Genomic DNA, 25,522 nt, shown 5'->3' with positions numbered 1-25,522 from the left:
CATTCTCAGTCATCAAAACCACTTGCATTTTGCACAAGTTCAGAGCTGGCTCAGATCACCTAATCATCCTAAACTCTTAATGAGATGCATTTTGTACTTTTCAGTTGCACTTCAACAAAGAAGTGCATTTCTAGGTGCACTTTCCTTAAACTAATAATGTTTGCCAAATAAACAAGTGCCACATGTTAACAAAGACAGTCCAAATGTCCTTTTCACTCTCAAGATTAATTTACCGTATTTCCCCATGTATAAGACGCACCTTTTCCCCCCAAATTTTGGGTCTAAAAAAAGGTGCGTCTTATACACTGCAAGCGCTACTTACCTCAATGAAGAAGTCGGCACCTGGATGTGAGAGAGGAGTCCCAGCTAATCGGAACAGCGTGTCCCCGCTGGCTGTATGGAACAGCGTGTCCCCGATGGCTGTATGGAACAGCGTGTTCCCGCTGGCAGGAGCCATCCCTATGCGAGCTTTAACCCAGCGAAGAGCAGTGGGGGTAACTTGCACAAGAGACTCCAGTGATGAGGTGCTGACTCCGGGTGAACCGGAAGTCCTGCCGCATAACCGTAAGTAGCGGGTCCGCCGGGCTGTTCCAACTCCAGCCCCTGGTCTCCACTGGAAACAGGCCACAATTTCCGTGATAGGCGCTCCGTAAGGTAAGGCACTCAGCTAGGAGCCACCAGGGCCAGGGGGGGACTCTCAGAAGGTGGGGGGCACCCAGGAATCTGGCAACCGCCAGGAGGGCAGCATGCTCAGAGCATCAGACGGCCGGCAGTGGGAGACCCCAGTCGTCTCAGGAAGCAAACAAGTCACTAGAGAGTCCAGCAAGTGTTCTCCACTACCCAGGTGCTGATGGCCGATTGTAGTCTCAAAGGTAAGGCAGAATATGAATCCTCTGAGTGGGAGATCACAAATTACCGGTATGCGACCATCCGATGGTGTCTGATTGGCATAAGGACCTGATACATGTTTTTTTTCATTTTGGGCCCCAAAATTAAGGTGCGTCTTATACATGGGTGCGTCTTATACATGGGGAAATACGGTAAGTCATAACTGGAGATAAACTATTGTAGTATTACAGCAGAAAAAAATAAAAGTTTAATTTAATGAATGGGGTGGTTCCAAAGTGTCAGGCATTTTGGATGTGATATTTTCACTGTTGTGTGAAATAGCTGTTATGTACTTGAGGTCAACCAGTAGCCAAATATAACAGGGTAGCAACTAGTCTCTGCTGTACAGCTATGAGTCCTATACCCCTCCTGCATTCAGGGCACCCAGCAGTGCTTCCAATATATGCTGGCATAGAGTGGAAGTGATTACTGCTTGTAAAATATACACCCATGTTATATATATAACCTGGGTGTGTGTATATATATCACATGTTTCAGCTGAACCACTTAACGTTTATTCACTTGTCAGGATGGATAAACAGTCTTGACAGTTTCTTCAGCAAACAAATGAACCATTCACAGAAATAAACATAGTCCCATAGCCCTAAACACTGGCTATCACAGTTACGTCCCTAACTAGTCACTGGCCCCTTTTTGGCACTAGTCTCCCACACACAGATCAAACCCAGCTTTTTAAGCTTCCAGTCAGGCATCGCTCTGGCTGACTCCTTAATTGATTAGACCAAGAGCTCCACCTGGTCTCCTGCTCTGTGTGTATGTGTGCAGATTTAACACTCTCTGCACCTTTAGGCTGTGGTTTCTTCTAGCAGAAGGTGGCAAAGTATCCCAATTGCACATATATATATATATATATATATATATATATATATATATATATGTTTGAGTTTGTTTATTTTCTACAGCTCGGCCACTCTCGTCTCACGCTGGAGGAGAGTGAGAGGCATTTCAAGTTAAATCTCTGCCTTTACTGCGGAGAGTCTGGCCATCTCCTTGGCAATTGTACCAAGAGATTGGGAAACAGCTCCTCCTAGTCGGAAAGAGGGAGGCCAAACTAGGAGATATATCATCTACTCCCTTCTCCACTTCTAATTCTGATTTTCTGATGGCTGTCAGTTTGAATGCTTCTAGTGGCCCTTTTGAGAATTTTGCTTTTCTGGACTCTGGTGCGGCCGGGAACTTTATCTCTGCCGCGCTTGCCAAGCAACTCCACATACCTATTCTACCTTTATCACAGCTGTTTTATCTCACCACGGTGGATGGTAATCGCGTATCTAATGGACCTATTACCAGCATTACCTCTCCCATTCGGCTGTCTGTAGGAGTCCTTCATCAAGAGCTAATTCAACTTCTGGTTTTGCCCCGGTCCATTAATTCTCTCATTTTAGGGCTACATTTGCTATGCACTCATGCCCCCAACTTCATTGAGACCACACTCAAGTCACTTCTTGGGGTCCATCTTGTCACAAGAGATGTCTCGTCGTAGTGCTTCATCGGTCACCAGGTACATCATGTCCCATCCTCACCCCAGAACCAGTTATACCCACCACATATTTGGATGTGTTTAGTAAAACTGAGTCTGAGACCCTACCTCCTCATCGTCCTTGGGATTGTGTTTTTGATTTGCTCCAAGGGAAACATTTTCAGAGGGGCAGGATCTGCCCTCTCTCTCTCCCCGAGATCCAAGCAATGTTGGAGTACATATCCGAAAATCTTCAACATGGGTTCATTCGGAAATCCTCTTCACCAGCAGGAGCAGGTTTCTTTTTCATAAAAAAGAAGGATGGCTCTTTGCGCCCATGCATTGATTACCACCTGTTAAACAACATTACAGTTAAGAATCATTCCACTCTTTCACTAATCTCTGAACTCTTTGACATTCTGAGTAGAGCTAAATTTTTTTCCCAAATTAGACCCCCATGGTGCTTATAATTTAATCCACATTCAGGCTAGAGATGAGTGGAAAATCCCATTCAACACTCGAGATACTCTTTGAGTATTAAGTCATGCCCTTTAGGTTATGTAACGCACCTGCAGTGTTTCAGTCTTTTATGAACAATAAATCTGTATGTGTCCATGGTGGTCTACCTCAATAATATCCTGATTTTTCCCCTGATTTGCCATCTCATTGAGGTCATGTCAGGGAGGTACTTAGCTGTCTTTGGCAATATCGCTTGTTTTGTTAATTGGAAAAGTATATTTTTGAGGTTGCCCAAGTTCCTGTTTTAGGGTATATTGTATCCGATGCCGAACTGCAGATGGATCCTGAAAAAGTGGCTGCTATCACCATTTGACCCTTGCCCCAGTGGTTGAAGATTTGTGGGGTTCGCAAATTAATACAAAGACAGTTCATCAAGGATATCTCTTCATTAATTGCACTCATTACTACCATTACCCGGAAGACCGCCGACCTGGCATTTCCTTCCCATCCCCTATATAAAGAAGACTCTGGCACCATGTCAGGATCTGCCTGCAGTCCTCTGCATTACATGCTGCTTGCATTAGCAGCTCCTGCCTCCTGGACTTTGGACTTGTGTTTATGTATTATCTGCAGTGCCTCTGTTCACCAATGGTGCTGCTATTGTGCCGTCCCTGTCATCATTAGGGGTTAACTTGTTGCACCAATTATCCCTTGCACCTGGGTGTCTCTTTACTTATACCTGCAACTCCTTGCATGCCTTGCTGGTCATTGTTGTTGCTGTTGTATGTTGCCTTGCTGTTCCCTGCTGTGTACCATCACCAATCCCAGGTTCACCTGTTCCCTGGTATTTCTTCATATTACCTGTTTACCTGCATCAGCCGTGTTCCTGGTATTTGCTTTCTGCATCTCCCTGCAATCTGTAAAAGTATTTTCCTTTTCTCCTTTTTGGGTTACAATCTCCTTAATATACTGGCAAATATATGTATGACCATTTAATACCGTTAACAACTCCTCGCAAAAGGTATTTCTGAATTAACCCATGAAATATCATTTTTATATTTCTTTATATCGACAAGTTTCAAGAATAATCACGACAAGATATAGGATTTGTTTAAAGTGTGTTGTATTATATTATAGAACAATAAACAGCGTAACAATATTGTACACACAATATAGATTTAGTGCAATATATATCATACTTATTGCCTGTAATATAGATATATATGTAATTGTGTGCATTTTGACTAACTATTGTTTAAAGGTGTTTGTGTGTGTGTGTGTGTGTGTGTGTGTGTGTGTGTATGTATTGTGTAGTGACGGGGGAGGGGAATAATCCATACAGACCACAAACATACCTCACTTAAAGTCTAGTGGCCATTTTCAAACACATCGTTTCAACCAGTTCAAACTACTACACTTTCGGTGCATAAACCCACTTTCTATGCATATCTAACAATCTGATCACTTCCTTAAACCATCACTTTCTATGCAATGTAGTCACCATCCAAAATGGCTGACTTGCCATGCTTGTAGGCCCACAAGGCCTACTAAACAATTAGTTACTAAACAATGTGAACTCAGTACAAACCCATTACTCATTACAAGCAGTATTTAGCCAATCCACCACAAATAGCTCTATATTCAGCAGTAAACGCACAATGTCCATTGGCCAATTTTAACACATGATATTTTACACATATCACAAACGTCTCCATTACCAAAGCCTAACCAATCGATCCCAATTCAAACACAAATGCTATCATTTATCCCAACCAGGATCCAGACTATGTATAGTACAGCACTCCACAAGTCACAGCACAGCATTAACTATGTATAAACACAAATGCTTTCATTTATCCCAACCAGGCATGCATATATGTAACTCTGTCCATATAACTGTCCATATCAATCCAAACTTTCATTCTCACTTAAACTTTCATATCACTTACAACAAATAATCATTCATTCTTATGTCCTCCATTCAACAACACATTATAACATGCTCACACTCACCTTTCATGCCATGCACACTCCATACTAGTCAGGGCCTAAGTAGGCCTGTTCACCTAGGAGCTACATTACCTATCAGTCCGAAATCCAGCATGCAAAAACACATCCAGGCTAATTTCTTTGTCTACTAAACACCTCTTGTGGGTGGAGTCTGGAAGCTTGCTATAGGCTTTCATATGTTAATTACTGGCCAACTGCTGAAAACCAGATTATCAAGTATTTAGTTACCACCCTTAGTCCCAATAATAGGTTATTTATGCACTCTTTATCATTCCCCCTGATGTCAGTTTTCTGTCATTACAGTTAGACTGACAGATATCTGTTGTCATCTCTTATCAGTGTCCCTAGTGTTCCTAGTGATTGTATGCAACATGTATGAGTGTGTGTGAACAGGTGGTCACTAAGGATACATATATATACATATATATATATATATATATATATATATATATATATATATTTTTTTTTTTTTCAGTTTGGAATTAATTATGGTAAGGTAATTTTTAGCACAAATATTAAGAAAGAATGGGGGAAGACGCTAATGGATCTCCTACGTTGCCATGTCTGATGAAAAAACCTTGTCTTAGGAGAAAAAATCAACACATGTCAAGGTACTCCCCAATAAATTATCCCTCAACAATTAAATCTAAGATCCGAAGGTTGTTCCATCTTTGGTGTCTCTTCATGATGTCATCATCTTCGCCAAGTACGATGGGGGGGGGGGGAAGTCTTGTGGGGTACAGTCATCTTTGACATCTGGTTTGGATCTCTTCTGTGTCCAAGTCCTGCCATTCTGTGTCCTTAACGACCATCTCAGGATCTCGTGTCATCTGTCAGGGATATCATCTGCTACAGCTGGGCACCGTCTTAATTCTCATCCATCTTGTAGGAAAGAAAAGAAAAATATCAGTTGTTTTGAAATTTTTACTTTTTCCTACCCATCTGTCGTTCCTGCGTCCGGTCCACTTGTAGCATTCTGATATCCTCTGCAGCTGTCCACTTCTTGGTTCCTAATATGGGAAGAAAAACAAAATACTCTTCTGGGAATTCTCCCTTCCGAGCATGGTTAGAATCCTATCCCGTCCCCTCTGATGACTTACGAATTTCATTCCAGGTGTTACCATCATTATGGAATTGAAAAAAACAAACATTTTTCTGTCCTTTGCGAGTATTATGGACCAAACTTCACATATTTCTGACCACTAGGTGGCGCCAGGGATCTGTAGACTGACTTATCTTATTACAATACCATAAAAATTCCTTCAAAGTTTCCATGTACCTGGGAAACTCAAATTTTTATACCTTTCTTAGCATTACCATTATCCCCCTTTTTCTCATTTCCAATGATCTATGTATCAGTTGGGAAGGAGAAACAAAGGAATCCTGTTCTTAGTTACCTGCGGAGACAGAAAGAAATGTGAGTATACATAATACATTTATGTCACATAACGTCATCTTACCTTATCATATCTCCAAGGACACACGATGTTTAGAGATTTACCCATTTAGTATATTGGTAATGGCAATTTCCCTCTAAAGAACCTCTTTAAACACTTAAAAGCATTAGACATTTTGTACATAACCATCTTTGCTGGGTAGCGGATCTGTATATCCACTACTGATGTTCTCTCTCTAAGAAAGAAAACTGATTTAGGTGCGCTATTGCCCCTACTGGCCAGCAAAGATTAATGCAACAAAATCACTAAACTACTATTTTGTTTTAAAACTTTTACTGCAGTTGGTAAACAATCACTGCTTAATCTACTATAAGATCCATATCAGTCCCCCTGATCCTGGTGAATAAAACTACTACTCACTGGGGTTTATTTTATTTAACTCGGTTTTATGGGTATTTATGAACACAAACTTTAGAAATTTGTGTCTGCCATCAACAAGCACTAATATTCATGCCCTGGGTTTCTCCTTGACTCTAGTTTACCATGTCTACATACAATTGTGTTTTTTCCTACCTAGTCCTTATGTAATGATACAACAGTTCTGATGGCATTTATCAGTTGCCGTGTAACCTTACATAAGTGGAAATTTCAGGTCACATTTTTGAGTGGCATATACCACTGTGCATTAGGATCCAGCTTTTTATCCCTAGGCAATAAAACACATTACCATTATCCAGGGGTTTCATTAATTCTAATGCTACATGTTGCCAAACACCTCCAAAATAATGACATGTAAAATGATCAGATCTATATTTTATCCCGCCCGTTTCCAGAGTACAAACTCTGATGAAGGGGCTACAATACATACCTGTGACACCTAGGTAGTGTGTCTGTTACCATTATTATTTGTTCTTACCAATATACCATTATAAATTTCCTGTATATACCTGGGTTATTAAAATGAGTAGGATTTTAAATACCACCTCTCTATTGTCCCATATGTCCTCATATACAGTTTTAAAACAAATGCATATATATCTCAGACATTGCAAGGGCTAAATCAATTTTCATTTGTTGACATAACAGCGAGGACGTCTCCTTGTATACATTCAACTATCTCCAATGACAAAACCCAAATTTTACTTATTATTCCCTATTACTTATGTTACAAGGGCAATTAAGTGTTCAATGCTCTGAGTACATATAATACCTTATTTCTTAGAATTTATAATGTAATATTTTTTTACCATCTAAAATCAAGTCTTTTGCAGCCATGTACATACCTACCTGTGGCCTGCTTTACTAAAAGACATTGATTTAGACATACTACATCTGTGGAATCTTGAATAATATAAATATTCATATTTTACCTGCCGCGACCTGTGATATGGTCCACGTAATTACACCTAGCTTATCAATACATAACCTGATTAAAAGCTTACTACTGGTGATCACTATACGTTTTAGCAGGGTTAAACACACAGGTTAAACATACCACACTTTGCGAGTTTCCAAAGTAATTAAAAAAATAAAATCCATATGTTCCATGTTATAGACTTGTGTGTTAATAATGTGTGTGAGTATCCCCCTGTCTACTGAGTGGAAATGCTGTTCTCAATCGTATAACGATTGGTAAATTCGTCTTGCAGATCTGGTTGCACCCAGCCAAATCGCTAATAATGGCTTTACTGGGAAACCATTGCGCATGATCCGCTCATAATTTAAGTGTCGCCGTAGCCGTACCCACTAAACAACTGTCAAAGGCGTGTTTCTACAGAAGTTACATATCGGAATGCCTCTATGGATTACCTAGTATTCTTCAACTTCAACTATCCATATAACATAAAAATATTGTATCAACCCAACGTAATACAATTTGCGCCTTTTTCGCTATTTTGGTCACGTCGAATAATACGCACCCGTGACATCTCCGATTTACTTTAGAGACATCTTTCTACACAATCTTCCAAACAATCACCTCCTACCACTACAATACAGGACAGGGTGTCCCAGCTTTTACGCTTGTGCGTTCCTGCTAAGAATCCGTGAGCGCTACTCCCGCGATTCTTTTGTTTGACAGGGTTCTATATTACCGAGATTTCACACACCCCTTGACAAAAACCGCCAAGTATCCAAAACTACCTCTCCAAACCTATTCTGTAGACAAGGTGTAATTATTATGTGATTAAAATGATCCCTAATTATCACATAACTTGCAAATTTGGTTATGCAAAAAGTCCTAATTAAAATATAAATTTCCACAGGAGAAGTTATAACTAAATTTGATTCTGGGGATTAAAAAGGAAGGATTTTCTCCTGAGTATCTGTCCCCCCAGTCCACAGAATCAGATTTAAACTATAAATATAACCGCTAAGTAAACACAAGTCCTTCCAACTACCCTGTATTATAAGTGAAGACAACGCAATAGCCATCTTAGTACACCTAAAAATACAGAATTGTTCAACAGATACATACAACTCCCGTTATTAAACGTCTATTTGCCAACACATTATGAAAATTAAAAATTAAAAATCATAATCTAGATTCGCTGTAATTAATTATATATCTTTCAGGACACAGATGAAACAATGTTACTTGTCAAAACCGCTTTCTAGAAAAGGCGTACGGTAATATCACACAAATATTACCACCTTCGTTCCCGCCCCTCTATCAAACAAAAAAAGTTTACAATATAACAGTAATTTCACCACTATATCTTCAAAAAAATTATATATATAAAAAAAACAGTTCGGGCTGGGGCTCGCCATTGTAAAAGTATTTTCCTTTTCTCCTTTTTGGGTTACAATCTCCTTAATATACTGGCAAATATATGTATGACCATTTAATACCGTTAACAACTCCTCGCAAAAGGTATTTCTGAATTAACCCATGAAATATCATTTTTATATTTCTTTATATCGACAAGTTTCAAGAATAATCACGACAAGATATAGGATTTGTTTAAAGTGTGTTGTATTATATTATAGAACAATAAACAGCGTAACAATATTGTACACACAATATAGATTTAGTGCAATATATATCATACTTATTGCCTGTAATATAGATATATATGTAATTGTGTGCATTTTGACTAACTATTGTTTAAAGGTGTGTGTGTGTGTGTGTGTGTGTGTGTGTGTGTATGTATTGTGTAGTGACGGGGGAGGGGAAGAATCCATACAGACCACAAACATACCTCACTTAAAGTCTAGTGGCCATTTTCAAACACATCGTTTCAACCAGTTCAAACTACTACACTTTCGGTGCATAAACCCACTTTCTATGCATATCTAACAATCTGATCACTTCCTTAAACCATCACTTTCTATGCAATGTAGTCACCATCCAAAATGGCTGACTTGCCATGCTTGTAGGCCCACAAGGCCTACTAAACAATTAGTTACTAAACAATGTGAACTCAGTACAAACCCATTACTCATTACAAGCAGTATTTAGCCAATCCACCACAAATAGCTCTATATTCAGCAGTAAACGCACAATGTCCATTGGCCAATTTTAACACATGATATTTTACACATATCACAAACGTCTCCATTACCAAAGCCTAACCAATCGATCCCAATTCAAACACAAATGCTATCATTTATCCCAACCAGGATCCAGACTATGTATAGTACAGCACTCCACAAGTCACAGCACAGCATTAACTATGTATAAACACAAATGCTTTCATTTATCCCAACCAGGCATGCATATATGTAACTCTGTCCATATAACTGTCCATATCAATCCAAACTTTCATTCTCACTTAAACTTTCATATCACTTACAACAAATAATCATTCATTCTTATGTCCTCCATTCAACAACACATTATAACATGCTCACACTCACCTTTCATGCCATGCACACTCCATACTAGTCAGGGCCTAAGTAGGCCTGTTCACCTAGGAGCTACATTACCTATCAGTCCGAAATCCAGCATGCAAAAACACATCCAGGCTAATTTCTTTGTCTACTAAACACCTCTTGTGGGCGGAGTCTGGAAGCTTGCTATAGGCTTTCATATGTTAATTACTGGCCAACTGCTGAAAACCAGATTATCAAGTATTTAGTTACCACCCTTAGTCCCAATAATTGGTTATTTATGCACTCTTTATCACAATCCGCATTCTATATCTACACCATTCGGTTTGTACCATCCTGCAATAAACATTGTGTTTCACCATATTCCGGGCTCCTTAGCTGTGATTTCTGCCTTGAAGTGTGACACACCACTAGGGTGCCAGAGTATTAGGTCCCCTAGCTCCAGGCACTTATGTTTTTGTTTCTCCTGCTTGACTTCACGGTTCCTGACTCAGCTTCTCATGACTTTTCTTATGGATCCTCCCTCGGTTCTGCAAGACTCTGCTGGCATCTGACTTCGGCTTGGCTGAATATTCCACCAGATCCCCCCTGTGTACTACTCTGTCCGCATGGTTTGACCTCAGCTTTCCAGACTATCTGATTACTTAATTCTATCTCGCTGAGTGCCAGCCTGGAGAACGGTGACCTGCGTGTCCCCCGCAGCTAAATCCAAACTCCCTTGCGGGAGTCTCTGGTGAAGACCAGGGGCACGTTAGACTCCGCGTCAAACTCAGCAGATAGCCTTAGTATCCTAACACACCTCATGAAATAAAGAAAACAAGCTAGGGAAGCAGGCTTAGAGGTACAAAGGGTGATGCAACAGAATGAGAACACCAGGAAAGAAGGCCCTGCTTGTGAGAGCTTATTTCCTAAAGTGAAGGGGAAGACACAAATAGGGTGGCACCATATGGGGGAGTGGAGGTGATAGTAGAGGCAAAGGAGTTAAAAGGAAGTCTCATATGTTTCAGTAAAAAATATGAGTTTTAAGGGCATGCTTAAAGCCTTGGAGAGAAGAGGCTAATCTGATAGGGTGCAGGAGATCATTCCACAGTAAAGGAGCAGCCCAGGCAAAGTGATTGGGAAGAGGAAATCAGTATGATAGTGACATGTCGGACATTGCCTGACCAGACGGAGTGGGAAGGAGTGTCGGTAGATGTGAGGTTGGAGATGTAGGGGGCCTCGTAGGTGAGGATGAAGAGTTTAAATTTATTTCCGTAGGCCATATGGAGCCAGTGTAGCGACTGACAGAGAGAGAATGCAGAGAAAGTGCAGCGGGAGAGAAAAATGAGGCAGGCAGAAGCACAGGAAAGGAAGATGGGGAAGAATATTGGAAGGTTGGACAAGGGAAGCGAAAGAGGGAGAGGGCAGAAGGAAGAGAGGAGCAAAAAAACATAATAAATTATGACTGAGAAAGAAAGGCAGCTAGAAGTTAGAAATGAGGTGATGTGATAGCAATAAAGGACAAAGTGAGTGGACGGAGAGAAGGGATAGGTGGAAAAGAGGTAATATGATCAGCAAAGAAATAGAAAGCAAAATATGATATATATTTTCGATACAATTAGGATATGCTAGTTTTTATAGAAATACCTGTAACCTCTGCATTCTCTGATTCGTGAGAAACATTTTGATACATTTGACACTGTTAGGTTTCCAGCGGTAAGCGTGTTAATGGGCAGAACCTCTACAGCATCTCTGAGCTGTATCAGTTGTTTCAATATTAGGAACAACTGATACATTTATTCCTCACATAGGAACAACTGATACAGCTCAGAGATGTAAAGATACTTGCCAGCTGGTCTCAATTGGGAATCAAATGTGGGTAAATTGATAGATTAGCAATGACAATATTATTATTATTATTATTATTATTATTATTATTATTATTATTATTATTATTATTTATTTATAAGGCGCCACAAGGTTTCCACAGTGCTGAATATACTGTGAGAAATTCCCAGAGGACAGGTCATGTGACAAGTGTATAGGAGCATAGTGACGCTGTTGCGTCACCATAGCCCTGCCCCCTACTATAGAAAAGTCAAAATTCATGGCATTGAATAGCAGGGGCGGGACTTAATTATGTCTCATTAAGCCCCATCTCCACACATTTCCGGGAGGTTGCCCAATCTTCCAGGAGTCCGGGAGAGTAGGCAAGTATGATTAACATTTATTTAGTAACGAAGAAAAAAGATGACCAATTGGGGCACTCTTTTAATGGGTGTAAACATATATACTGTTATTGTATTTATATGTATATGAAAGATGTAATAAAAACAAACTTTATTCATATCTGATTAAAAACAATTGCCAAATAGCGAAATATTAAAAAATGATGATTGAGACACACATGAATATAAGTACAAATTCAGTTAAGATAGACACAATTTAAATGTCTAGCCGCGATGCTACTCTTATATCTTGAAATTTGTTTAATTACATTCTTAAATAGATCCACGCGTTTCGCTAGTAGCTTTGACAAGGCGGACGCCGCGCTCGCTACTCATGTTAAACTCCTGAGCCATCTATGTCATTTTTTATAAGCCTCTTAGCACTATAAATAGCTTATCTATCAGGGATTAGTAATAGCGGTCACACGTCTCTGAGGGTATTAGTTGACACTTACCTGTATAAGCGCTAATCATCTTATATAGACAATGCAATCTGGATAATCCTATATAGCATTAGGTAATCCTTACCCACGCTCCTTATGTCCTTTTATAGTGGTACTACTTAAGGGAGTGGAGCTAAGATAGGTTCAGTCAATATTCTTATAGGTCCAATTGTATTCAGTTCCTTATTAGAGGACAATCAACTTTATAAACCCCCTAGAATAGATTCTTGAGGGTCAATTGGAATTCATATAATTCTGTGTTAGATTACATGCTTAAGGAACCTATTGCACAGATGCAGAATTAGGGGCTATACATAGCATAAGAATTTGGTCAGGGGCTCTAAACCATTAAAATAAGGTGGATCTATTTAAGAATGTAATTAAACAAATCTCAAGATATAAGAGTAGCATCGCGGCTAGACATTTAAATTGTGTCTATCTTAACTGAATTTGTACTTATATTCATGTGTGTCTCAATCATCATTTTTTAATATTTCGCTATTTGGCAATTGTTTTTAATCAGATATGAATAAAGTTTGTTTTTATTACATCTTTCATATACATATAAATACAATAACAGTATATATGTTTACACCCATTAAAAGAGTGCCCCAATTGGTCATCTTTTTTCTTCGTTACTAAATAAAGGTTACTAAAACTCTATGACCGGGTGCACCCCTCCTTATTAGTCAATCACACCGCATTAATGGTGTAAGGGATATTTACATAAGTGAAGGAGGTCTAATGGTATACCTGGTGCAGTCAATTCTTTTCTACAAGTATGATTAACAGTCTAGGCATGCTGGTACTTGTAGAACTAAAAGCACCAGCATACCCATGGCAGCACGAGCATGCTGGCACTTGAAAAATCACTAATGCCAGCTTGCCCTGACACCCAGGCCCACTGAGCCATGTAGTCCCACAAACTCAAATTTAAATAATACCACTAAATTTTTAAAATAAAAAAAAACAATCCTACTTACCAGTTCTATTCTTCTTTCTTGTTAACGGACCAGTCTTGTAAGCTTTTAATCCAAAGTGATATTTTCTCCCCCAAAAAAGTAAAACCAGTGTTTAAAAAAAAAAAAAAAAAAGCCCAAATAATATAAAAATATTTCAAATGAAAAAGAAAAAAAAAAGCCAAAGAAATACTCTCGTGGACCCGCTCTTTGCCATTTAATGCTGGCAGTGTGAATGTGAGCAATCTCACTGTCAGCAGTCTCACTGTCCGTATTTTATCCGTGATGGGGTTTAATCCATGTGGGTATATGGATTTTTGAGGTTTTGTCCATGTCTGTATTTAAACTGTTAGGTATTTTATGCATGTCAGTATTACACTTTCAGGATTTTCGTGTCAGACATGTTTCCGGCATTATTTTCACCGTTGGCAATATGACTTCCACCGACCAAAGCACCCTGTGTCACTTTCTCTACATTGCCTCCACAAAAAAATATTTGCAAATCGATTTGGTCATTAAGATGGAAAATGCCTTCTGCCCCTAGGAGACTCTTAAGGGGTGAGTTGTTATCAAAAAATCCTTGCAATCATTAACAAAGGCAAACATAGGAACCTGCAATTTGTACACTGTCATGACACAAACCCTTAATTTGCAAGGTTTTTTCTTTTTGTTACCAGAGTACTACTGACACAGTATGCAAAAGGTTAATTTGTTCCTTGCAGCCTCCCGAGGTCAGAGTAATGTGTATATTTGCTGTTGCTGTACGTGTGACTTCTGTTTATTTTTGTTGTATGTGGTGAAAAAAACCCCCAAAGCTAAAATAATAGAAAACTTTGCACTTTTGAATTTTGATTTCTCCCATTTTCAAAGAACGGCACTGTCAGAGTACAGAGCAGAGTAAAGCAGCCGTCAGCTCCAGATCTCCAAAACTGAGTGGGTTTTTTTTTATATTTCTTCACTATTTACATTTAGCTAGTCATGAACCAAACAACTGATTCCTAATGCTTACTAGTATACCTCTCAAAATTCTCATAGATTTAGAGATATGGGATTTATATAATAACAGATCAAACAATGTGGGACTTCATTTCAGTTTTATGCCACATTGACTGAAATCTAGCATAGTCTCTTTATTTTACTATGACATGTTTTTCTGTCTACCTGTCAATGTCTTATATCTTGTGAAGAAATCACAGTAGTGTGGTTTTTAACTGTTTTTATGTTGGATATATGGGGACATGTGCTACACTTTCCATGACTTGTTTTCTTCTCTGCAGATAACACCATGACAGTCCAAATTGTTTTACCTCTTTTACTGGTTGCCATGCAGACTTCGCTGGCAGACGTATCCTGTTCATCATGCAGAGCTTTCAGCCAACCTATGCAAGCTCAGACTGAGAAAGAAATACTTCTGGAAGTGGCCAAGCAGAACATTCTGAACAAACTTCACTTGCGTCAGCGGCCAAACATTTCACACACGATGCCCAGGGAGAATCTGGCACAGGCTTTGCAACGATTGAACATTAAGTTAGATGAGGACCATTCAGTAGAGTTGCCAAGAGAGGATGGTGGAGGGGACGACAATTTGGATTTTAATCAAAACCATGAAATCATCAGTTTTGCTGAAATAGGTATGTGAGGTTTTTTTTGATGAACAAGAAGTGAATAATTCTTTATGTCTGTAGCAGTGTATGCCCCAATGAAGTTTCCATAATGCCTATCTGCTCATTACGGTATTATATGCTAACACTGTGTGAAAATAGAACACATTACATATAAGGTATTACATATTTCATGACAAAAATTGTTATTGCTTTATGTATAACATTTTGCCATGTATTTATATAACGTAATCGTATAGGTATTATCCTTTATTTGTTAGGCACCACAAGGCTTCCGGAGCCTTATGGTATGTGGAAATGGTGTATGTGTGCTTTTGGGTCCCAATTTTAACTACAACAACTCCATTGACATATACAGTAATCATTCTGCAGAACAGGGTTTTGGTGAAGGTTATGTTAATAAAGTTCATGATTGAAGTTTAAATAGAAGAAGAGTGATGTTTTGGTTTTGTATATATTATGTATCGCAGAAGAAATGCGGTAGATTAGAAATCATTTTCAATAGCCCTACCTTGGTTGAAGTACCCACTCACTTGGCTGAAATTTTGAATACAGTCAGTGAACTCCAGCAAAGAACCCAAGAAAGGAATTTCAACATGTATGCTCTTGGCGTTTTTAGAATAAGTGGAAATAAGTCCTTCCAATGACCGGAAAAGCATTGTAATGGTTGCACTAGATTCGTAAAACAACATCTATATCTGAGCAATGGTTCACATGTGACTGTAGAATACTTGAAGTCATTTGTATATCTCTAACAAGTAGTACTCATATGGCCCACGCTAATTTCCTGCTTGACCTCTCGTACTTGCAAGAAAAACTTAATGACCGTTGAGTAACAATTGGAGGTTCTAACATTTTCACAGTAGAGGCAGTTGAAGTGTTTATAATGTAAAGTATCTTCATGCGTCATATCATTTGAAGTTAGAGGGATGGCTACATGATAACATAAAAATGCAAGTATTGAACAATCTACCTGCAGATGTCATGGTAACTAATATAGTCCAATATAGACAATATAATTATGTATATGCAATTTATGTAGATAAGATATCCAGGTAGCTTTAAGAGAGTAATTTTCAATATCTAGCATACGATATAGCAAGTACAAACCTCCCTTCTTATATTTACCCTGGGGATGTAAGATCATTTAGGGCCTCAGACAAAATAAATGATAGAAAATTTTACACTTAGTGACCAGTTTATTATGTAAATCCTAGGTTTATTGTGCTTTTGCCATTCTGTATATTGCAGAGACTGTCCATAGAGATAGTAGGGAACCTACTGTATATTTAAAGAGTCGTATAAGAAACGGCAGTGCAGTAGAAACATTCCCTTTACTGGACCACCAACATGTTATTCATAGCCGTTGTTGTGCAATGACCACCATCTAGAAATATATTTTTTAAAATACTTTGCAGTATGGCCCCAAAACACAAGACGTTCCTTATGTATAATATCGGTAGAGGTTTATGGTTACTGATTTATAACATTTGTGTGCGGTTGTATATAGTATTATTATACAAAAAGGCAATGCCAATTTGGCGCTGGGTAAATGTTGCCTAAATACCCTTAAGGATTCACCCAAAAGACCCTGAATGAAAAACTCCCTTAAATGTATATAAAATTAGAGTATAAAATTACGCCTAACCCCACAAAATCACACAAATCGAAGTACATTTTTCACTTTCATTTATATTTAGTATTATTATATAGCTAAGTGCCTTATGACATCCACTCAGAGATGACAGTATTTTACTCAATTTCTATTTGTAAACTTTTATCATGCAGTTTAGTTATCTATTTTTTTTATGATCAATTATACATTGTATATAAATTGCAGAAATGGAAAGAAAGGTATAGTAAAAACTAAAACTGCACTGAGTCACTTATAAACATGTTCCCCTACAGTTTGCAATGTTTATTAACCTTTATGTACATAGCACCAACATATTACATAAAACTTTACATAGAATGTTCAATCCTTCATATAAGTCTCTGCCCAATACCTATACTATGATATAACAAGTACAAACCTCTCTTGTCACCTTTATCCTACTGATGTAAGGTCATATTGGGCCTCAGACAAAATAAATGTTGCAAAAGGTCATACTTAGTGACCAGTTTATTAGGTAAGCCTCAGGTTTATATGCTTGTGCCACACTATATAAAATGTAGACAGAATGATCATAGAGATAGTGGGGGGTGTTAGGAACCCCTCTAGCTGGTACAGCACAACCCGGAGTCTGCTCTGCCAGTCAGGTGTTCACTGGAGCCCCTAGTGGTGGGGACAGACTTGGCCGCAGACTAGCAGAGGGTCGTGAAGTGCGTACCGACTAGGGAGAATCCAGGAAAGCGGAGTGAAGTCCAAGCAAGGGTCGAGGGCCAGCAGCAGACAGGGAATCCAATACACAAGCCGAGGTCAAGGGTCACAGGCACGGTAGCAAGGTCCAAATACAGGCAGGAAGGTCAAGGTCACAAGAAACACAGGCAGGGTCCAAATCCAGGCAAGGGGTCATACACAGGCAATCCGATCGTAATATCCACAGGACAGAACTGGGAACGCAGCAGGTCAGCAACTGGCAACAGGAAGCTATAACCGGCAGTGAGGCTGCAGACCTCACTGCCCTAAATACCAAAGGCCACCAATCAGAGCCTAGCTCTGAGTCTCACACAGCCCCCAGTAATAATTAAATTAATCAGCCCACAGGCTGTGTTATTTTGCTCGCATGCGCCCGGTTACCAGTACCGCCGGGACGCAGCGACAGAGGAGAAGAGGCAACGGCCAGGGCAGGAACTGGAAATGACGTCCCGGTCGTCAAGGTGACGGCCGTGACGCCAGAGGGCACAGGAAGCGAGCCGCGGCGGCTGTGAGTACCGCCACGGCTCGTGACAGGGGGAATATATGAAGCCAGCCTATGAATTAATTACCCAGTTGTCTTCAAACAGCACCCTTATAAACATTGGGAGCCTGAGTCAATAAGGAGAGCAAAGCACAAAAAAAAAAGGAGTAACTTTGCACCTTAGCAAAACCATGTTGCATTAGAGGGGGAGGTACATTTAAAATGTCGGAACAGATTTATATTTGGGGGCATGTCCTAGGTCAACTTTAAATTTCAGTATAAAATAAAGCTATCATGTATTTGTGAGCTAATGAAAAAACAGCCAGTATTTTCTTTATGTGCAAAATAATAAACTAATTTGTACCTCTTGCATTGTAACATGGTTTGTCCAGGATGAGATTTACTCCTTTTTCGTTGCCTTACTCTCCTTAATGGCTCAGGCTTGGATGTGCAGATAATTTTTATTTACTACAACACACCTAACTCGCATAGGTCCATTACATCAATATGCTCCTTTAGCACATTTTATGCAACTGTGTAAAATACATTAAAAGTAATACTCCATTGTGTGATTACAGTATAGAGCTAGAATAAGTTAGATTAAGACCAAACTGGCAGGACAGATATCTGGGCCCTAATCTATAAATCATCCATGTACCTGCATATTAGTAGCACTGTTCCCTGATAGTTCCATCAATTGTCCTAATGCACAAACACAATTAACAGCCAGTTTGCACAGACCACATACCAATTACTGTAAAGTGACTGACAATGGAGTTTGTGCAAAGTCCCCTCCCCTGCACAGATTGTCCATTGAGAATAGAGATGCTCACTGACCCCCCTGTGTTTTGGTTTTGGTTTTGGATTAACTTCGTGTTTTGGTTTTGGCAAAACCGTCCTCGTGTGTTTTGGTTTTGGATCCCTATTTTTTTCTAAAATCCCTATTTTTTTTTCTTCCTAAAATCACATAATTTGGCTCTTTTTTGTTTCTACATTATTATTAACCTTAGTAACATTAATTTCCAGTCATTTCCAGTCAATTTTTGTCAAGTGACAAGAACACTGCTACCCCTCCTGTTTCTGTATGAGCAATGGCACTGAGAAATGTCCCTGGAGAATGGAGAGTGACAAGAACACTGCTACCCATCCTGTTTCTGTGTGAGCAATGGCACTGAGAAATGTCCCTGGAGAATGGAGAGTGACAAGAACACTGCTACCCCTGTTTCTGTGTGAGCAATGGCGCTGGCTCTCCTGGGGAGGGAGGTACTTATGGAATCCAAAACCTGTGAGATCCAACAACGCAACAATGACGTTTTGCCTGGATTCAAATCATCATCATCATCATCCCCATTTATTTATATAGCGCCACTGATTCCGCAGCGCTGTACAGACAACTCATTCACATCAGTCCCTGCCCCATTGGAGCTTACAGTCTAAATTCCCTAACATACACACAGACAGACAGAGACTAGGGTCAATTTTGATAACAGCCAATTAACCTACTAGTATATTTTTGGAGTGTGGGAGAAAACTGGAGCACGCGGAGGAAACCCACGCAAACACGGGGAGAACATACAAACTCCACACAGATAAGGCCATGGTCGGGAATTGAACTCAAGACCTCAGCGCTGTGAGGCAGAAGTGCTAACCACTTAGCCACCTTGCTGCCCGAGGATGCGCGAAAGTACCGAGCCGGGTCGGATCCCCTAAGTTCGGGTGGGCTTAGTTTTCAGAAAACCGAGCCCAAGCATCTCTAATTGAGATAGACTTTGCACCGAGCACCCACACAAACTCCTCGTTGCCAGCCTCTTTACACAGACTACCAATTGCTATACACTTTGTTTTTAGACATCTCATTGCAGAAACCTTTCCTTATTGCCAGTCACCATGCACATACTTTCAACTGCATAGATCCTTCCTCATGTACAGAAACCCCTTCCCTTTGCACATGCCTTGTACCACTATCATTAACCCTTTAATTTGTTCCCGTCAGCCAACCCACCATGATTAACCTCTCACCAAATTCTTTCCTTTCCTCACAATCATTCTTTCGTTCCACCCCCAATTACTTACCTTAAATTAGAGATGGTCACTGACCCCCGTGTTTTGGTTTTGGTTTTGGATCTGGATTACCTTCGTGTTTTGGTTTTGGCAAAACCGCCCTTGCGTGTTTTAGTTTTGGTTTTGTTTGGTTTTGTTTTGCAATTTTTTAAAAAATTTAATTTTTTTGGCCTAAAATAACATAATTTAGTGCTTCACCCTTTTCTTGGATAAGTGAGGTAAATCTACAGCTAATAAATGTCCATGAGCGCTGACCCCCCCGGGATGTGTGCTTTTATCAGACACACACCAATCCAGGGTGCCAGACAACGCACTAAAAAGAGCGATCGAAATTCATAGCAAAAAAGGCAGTTTGGTGTCTATAGTGAAATTGACAAAACAGCAGCCTGCAAAGACTGTACGTTAAATAGAAATGCCCCAAGTCCCTTTTCTCTTTGGGGGTAGATTACACCCTACTCTTATAGTGAAAGTTTTGAAAAGATGTTGTAGTCATTATCTTCAGCATCATCCTCACCCTCATTAGTGTGCACATCATCATCACAGACTATTAATTAATCTCCGCTGGAATCCGCCATTAGAAAACTGGCAGTACTTGGATGTCTTTGATGGTAAAGGCCTTCCTGGTGGAAGATGCAGTTCATTTTGATGAACATCATCTTTTCCACATTTTTCGGAAGTAACCTCCTACGTCGATCACTGACAAGGTTCCCGACTCTGCTGAATACTCTTTCAGAGTACACACTGGAGGGTGGGCAGCTTAAGTATTGTAAAGCAAGTTTGTACATGGGTTTCCAAATGGCTTGTTTTTCTTCCCAGTATGGAAAGGGACTGTCTGACATTTCCATATCAATTAACTCTTGAAAATAATCCTCCACCATCCTTTGCATGTTAATAGTAGGATTGGATGGAGTTATGGGCAAGGTCACACGTTTTTTGGTAAAATCTTTCAAACCAGCCCAGATGTCAAACTGTTGTGGGAAACCAGGGGAATATCTGACACCCCAAACACTTGTAGTGCAAATTCAAAAATATATAGTGCTGGTATATAATAATTTCAATACCAGAAAATAGATTTTTTTACAACAGGGAATATCTCACACCCCAAGCACTTGTAATGCAAATTCAGAAATATATACTGCTGGTATATAATAATAATTTCAACATCAGAAAATAGATTTTTTCAAAGAAGTGGAATATCTCACACCCCAAGCACTTGTATTGGAAATTCAGAAATATATAGTGCTGGTATCTAATAATTTCAATACCAGAAAATAGCTTTTTTAGATCAGGGGAATATGTCACACCCCAAACACTTGTAGTGCAAATTCAGAAAAATATAGTGCTGGTATCTAATAATTTCAGCACCAGAAAATAGATTTTTTGGAACAGGGCAATATGTCACTTGTAGTGCAAATTCAGAAAGAAATTATGCTGGTATATTACTAATTCTGCAGGCAGAAAATAGTTTCTTTAGGAGAGAATATGACATCCCAAACAGTTTGTAATGTTTGCAAAAATGCCTCCTTTATACTCCTCTCTTCCTGCTCTAATAACTGCTCTCTTCCTGCTGTAATAAGTGCTGTAATAACTGTTCTCTCCCTGCTCTAATCCTGTTCTCTCTCCCTCTGTCAAATGGTGCTGGATTGCTGTGGAGGCGGATATTTATGCATTTGAAACATCGCGAGAACCGAGCTCCGAGATCCGACAGCGTTTTGTCTCGTTTTCAATTCCTACTCGGCTCGGTACTCGGATACCTGAAGTTCGGGCGGGTTTGGATCTCGGGGAACTTAGCCCGCCCATCTTTACCTTAAATACACATAGGAATCCCATGTAGTTTCTCTGCTTCTACCTCCTTTACATGATGCAGTAGCTCTCAATCACTGATAGGCTTGGACAGTGCTGTGTGTTTATGGGGGAGCCTCCATATCGTTGCTAAAAGGCAACAGGTAGCAATGGGCCCACCCCATGAGTGCAGGGTGTGAATTGTCCTATATATGGTAAGCTTGCAAGCAGGGCCCTCTTACTTCTCTGTTTATAATACTCAGTCTTGTTTTATTACTGTATTTTTTTCCCCTAATTGTAAAGTGCTATGGAATATGCTGGCACTATATAAATAAATGTTGATAATAATAATAATAATGAATTGTTTTATGTGCAGATAACTCTAAGGGTGTTCTTCACTTCCGGCTGTCTACTGAGAAAGAAAAAAGTGAGGAGATACACCAAGCACATGTCTGGCTCTATCTGAAAACAGCATTCCGCAACAAGATAACCATTTCAGTAACTTGTAAATTCCTGCCCAAGGACCATTCAATCAAAGGCACAGTGCAGGCGAAAGCTTTAAGTGGTGGTTGGTATATGGTCCCTCTACCTATGCTCAGCGGAAAAACTCTTGGCGAGGAGGAAGAATCTATATACATAGAACTCAGGTGTCTGAATTGTCAGAATCCACTAAAAATGGACAATATTAGTCAAGTCCATCGCCCATTTCTAGCTCTGAAATTGCGCAACAAACAGGAGGACTCTCGAATTCGGAGGCACATCACTGAATGCACTGGTGACATAGATATTTGCTGTCTGAAGAAGTTTTACATTGATTTTAAAGACATTGGCTGGAATGACTGGATAATTAGTCCAAAGGGTTATTACATGAATCTATGTGAAGGAAGGTGTCCTGTTCACCTGGCCAGAGCCCCAGGAATCGCAGCATCTAGTCATACAGCTATCTTTAGCCTCATAAAGGCAAACAATGTATATTCTAATCTAAGCCTGTGTTGTATTCCAACCAAACGAAGGCCTCTGTCTTTTCTCTACTTTGATATACACAATACCATTGTCAAGGCAGATGTTCCTGATATGATAGTGGAAAGCTGCGGCTGCACCTAATGTCGACTCTCAATTTCTTACACTCACTTGCACGCTCAATCGGTCTCCACTCTATTAAAGAATAACAGTTGCATTAGAGGGGGCATCCACAAAGAGCAGGCAAAAAAAAGACCAATAAGTAAACAAAGTCAGATTTTTTTTTTTACCTATTATTGAATTAGAAATAACTAGAAGGGAATTATATTTTTCCTTTTAAATTTCCTCCCTCCATTGATAGAAAGGTGGATGTAGATGATGAAAATTTGAATTTAGACATCGCTAACAGGATAATTCAGATAAATAGGGCAACTGATGATGAAAATGAAAACTAGACACCTATATGGCACAACGTATTTCAGTTAAGTGAACGAGTTACAAAGATTTGATCTAGGTGAAAAATCGGAAATCTAAAAAAAGGCCAGTACAGTTCAGTGAAAGAATTGATTCTAGGAAAATGAAGTCCTATTGGAACCTTGTAGTTGAGACGCTGGGCCCTTATGTCACCCTACAAGTCTTCTTCCCTTAAAATGTTACTAGTAATACTTTCCCTTTAAATTATTCAGCTAGACTGTAACTTATTCAATTAGAACGTTACCTTTTTATCAAGATATTTTACCTACTGAACATATCAAATCATGAAGCCATTTAACTATTTCATTGTTTTCATGTCCTTTTTAGAGTTCTTTCACAGCAAACACAATTGTAGGGAGTGGCAAAAACATATCAAATAAATAAAACATAAATACTGTACATACATGGCTAAAATAATACATATGTGAATGTACATATTATTGTATTCATCCTACAAAATAAAGTAATATTACCTTTTAAATATTTAGTTGAAGCAACATAAAATAAAGATGGGGCTAACAAACATTCAAATAATACTGATTTCATCATTACCTATAAAAATCTCTCTTTGCAGACAATCCTATTTTTACAATTATCTAGGCATACAAACAGTAGGGACATTTGCACTTCGTGTATACAAAACATCTGACACATAGTAGTAAATCATTTGTATCCTATAGTGGTTGCATATCATAAGCAAATGAACCAAGTAAACACTGTTTTTTTAAAAAACATTAGAATTTCTGAAACAAACATGGATTATTCAAAAATGTAGTTTGACAGTACGACATATAAATGTTCTTAGTGCCTTGTAATTTTTTTTTATTTTAGTAGCACACGCACATAATTATTTATGACAAGCAAAACTGCAGTCCAAAATCTTCTTCAGTGCCCCTATTTTTGCAACTTGATTTACACAGACTTCCATTTGTTTGTAGAGCAAAAAACTTTAACGTGTAATCCCCTTTAAATATGAGGTGTGTTTCTTTAACATAAATCACTTTGGTTACTGGTAAGAAGAGATTGATTTGCTAATTTTTCGTTAGAGTTGTGATTCATCAGGGTCTGATAACCCTCTTCTTGAGAACAAGCATCAGTCCTAATATGCAAATACTTTGCATACAAATCAGCCGCACAAATTGCTTTTGCAAATGGACAACTGAGTTATAGATACATTCTGGCAAAAGAAGTTTACAAAGATACTAAACTTGTTGTTTAAAATCAAAGAAAATCAAGCAGGACCGCACATTTAATTTAAGACATAACTGAGGTGCAGAAGTTTTAGGAAAAAGATCTGAAAAGTTTTAATAATTAAAAGGGTTTGTTTTAAAGTGGAAAGGCTTGATTTTACCTTTACAATTTTGCACTGTGAATGGCTTGTCAGTTTTCAACCTGCCTGCAAACCTATTCACGTCTAGTTTGAATTGCTGTCTGAAAAGTAGGTGTGTACCTTAAAATGTGCTGGGTGGGAGGGTCTCTTCCCCCTTTCTCTCAATTACAAGCTAAGTATGATATCCCTGTCCGCGATTTTGACAAATATCTTCAAGTAAGGCACTGGTTACAAACACGCCCCTCGCATTTGGGGGTGATGGGACCCCTCCCCCCTTGGTATCAAGGTGTTTCTCTCCCCTACATCCCACGCAGGTGGAATTTCCCTATGGTACCAGACACTCTTAACTCCCATTGACAATCGGGTTTTACCGATTCAAGCTGTCTGGGAATCTGACCTGAATATCACTATTTCAGAAGAGGTATGGGGGAGAGTCTTCCTAAACATATATAAGATGTCAAAGTGTATTAACCATTCGGAAATGTTGACTAAAATTGTTCACAGGTTATTTTTTACTCCAGATAAGCTGCATAAAATCTGGCCATCAGAATCTAAATTTTGTTGGAGGAATTGTGGTGAAATTGGTACACTTATGCACATCTTTTGGTCTTGCTCGAAACTTCAACCATTGTGGACCGAAATCTTTCATTTAATCTCTCAGGTCTCCAAAAATAATATCTCTCCTTCCCCAGATATGGCTTTACTTCATCTGTATCCTAAACATCTCCAGCGACACAATCATTATGTCACTGGACATATTCTTATTGCAGCAAGAGCTG

At 39.1% G+C, this 25,522-nt stretch overlaps 1 protein-coding gene across 3 annotated transcripts; it reads left to right on the top strand.

The window, feature by feature from the left end:
• Positions 1-14,363: 14,363 nt before the first annotated feature.
• Positions 14,364-24,432, top strand: LOC142141188 (inhibin beta B chain-like). 3 transcript variants are annotated; one of them, XM_075199383.1, is made up of 3 exons: positions 14,364-14,435; positions 14,952-15,305; positions 22,356-24,432. In XM_075199383.1, exons 1-3 carry the CDS (start codon positions 14,369-14,371, stop codon positions 23,081-23,083), a joined length of 1,149 nt encoding a protein of 382 aa, XP_075055484.1. In that variant the 5' UTR covers positions 14,364-14,368; the 3' UTR covers positions 23,084-24,432. The 3 variants fall into 3 exon arrangements, with proteins under 3 accessions (XP_075055484.1, XP_075055485.1, XP_075055486.1); XM_075199384.1 differs by having other exon boundaries at positions 14,365-14,405; XM_075199385.1 differs by lacking the exon at positions 14,364-14,435 and adding an exon at positions 14,494-14,607.
• Positions 24,433-25,522: the final 1,090 nt, after the last annotated feature.

Source organism: Mixophyes fleayi, chromosome 2 (assembly GCF_038048845.1).
Source record: "Mixophyes fleayi isolate aMixFle1 chromosome 2, aMixFle1.hap1, whole genome shotgun sequence".
Taxonomy (NCBI): Eukaryota; Metazoa; Chordata; class Amphibia; order Anura; family Limnodynastidae; genus Mixophyes; species Mixophyes fleayi.
Note: the sequence above shows the minus strand (reverse complement) of the source record. Positions and strands in the feature narration are given on the sequence as shown.

Excerpts from the sequence above, each read along its gene's own strand:
- LOC142141188 (XM_075199383.1), top strand. The coding sequence starts at position 14,369 with ATGCAAAAGGTTAATTTGTTCCTTGCAGCCTCCCGAGGTCAGAGTAAT. Across the intron at positions 14,436-14,951 it reads TGTGTATATTTGCTGTTGCT|ATAACACCATGACAGTCCAA; the intron begins GTACGTGTGACT and ends TCTTCTCTGCAG. Across the intron at positions 15,306-22,355 it reads CATCAGTTTTGCTGAAATAG|ATAACTCTAAGGGTGTTCTT; the intron begins GTATGTGAGGTT and ends TTTTATGTGCAG.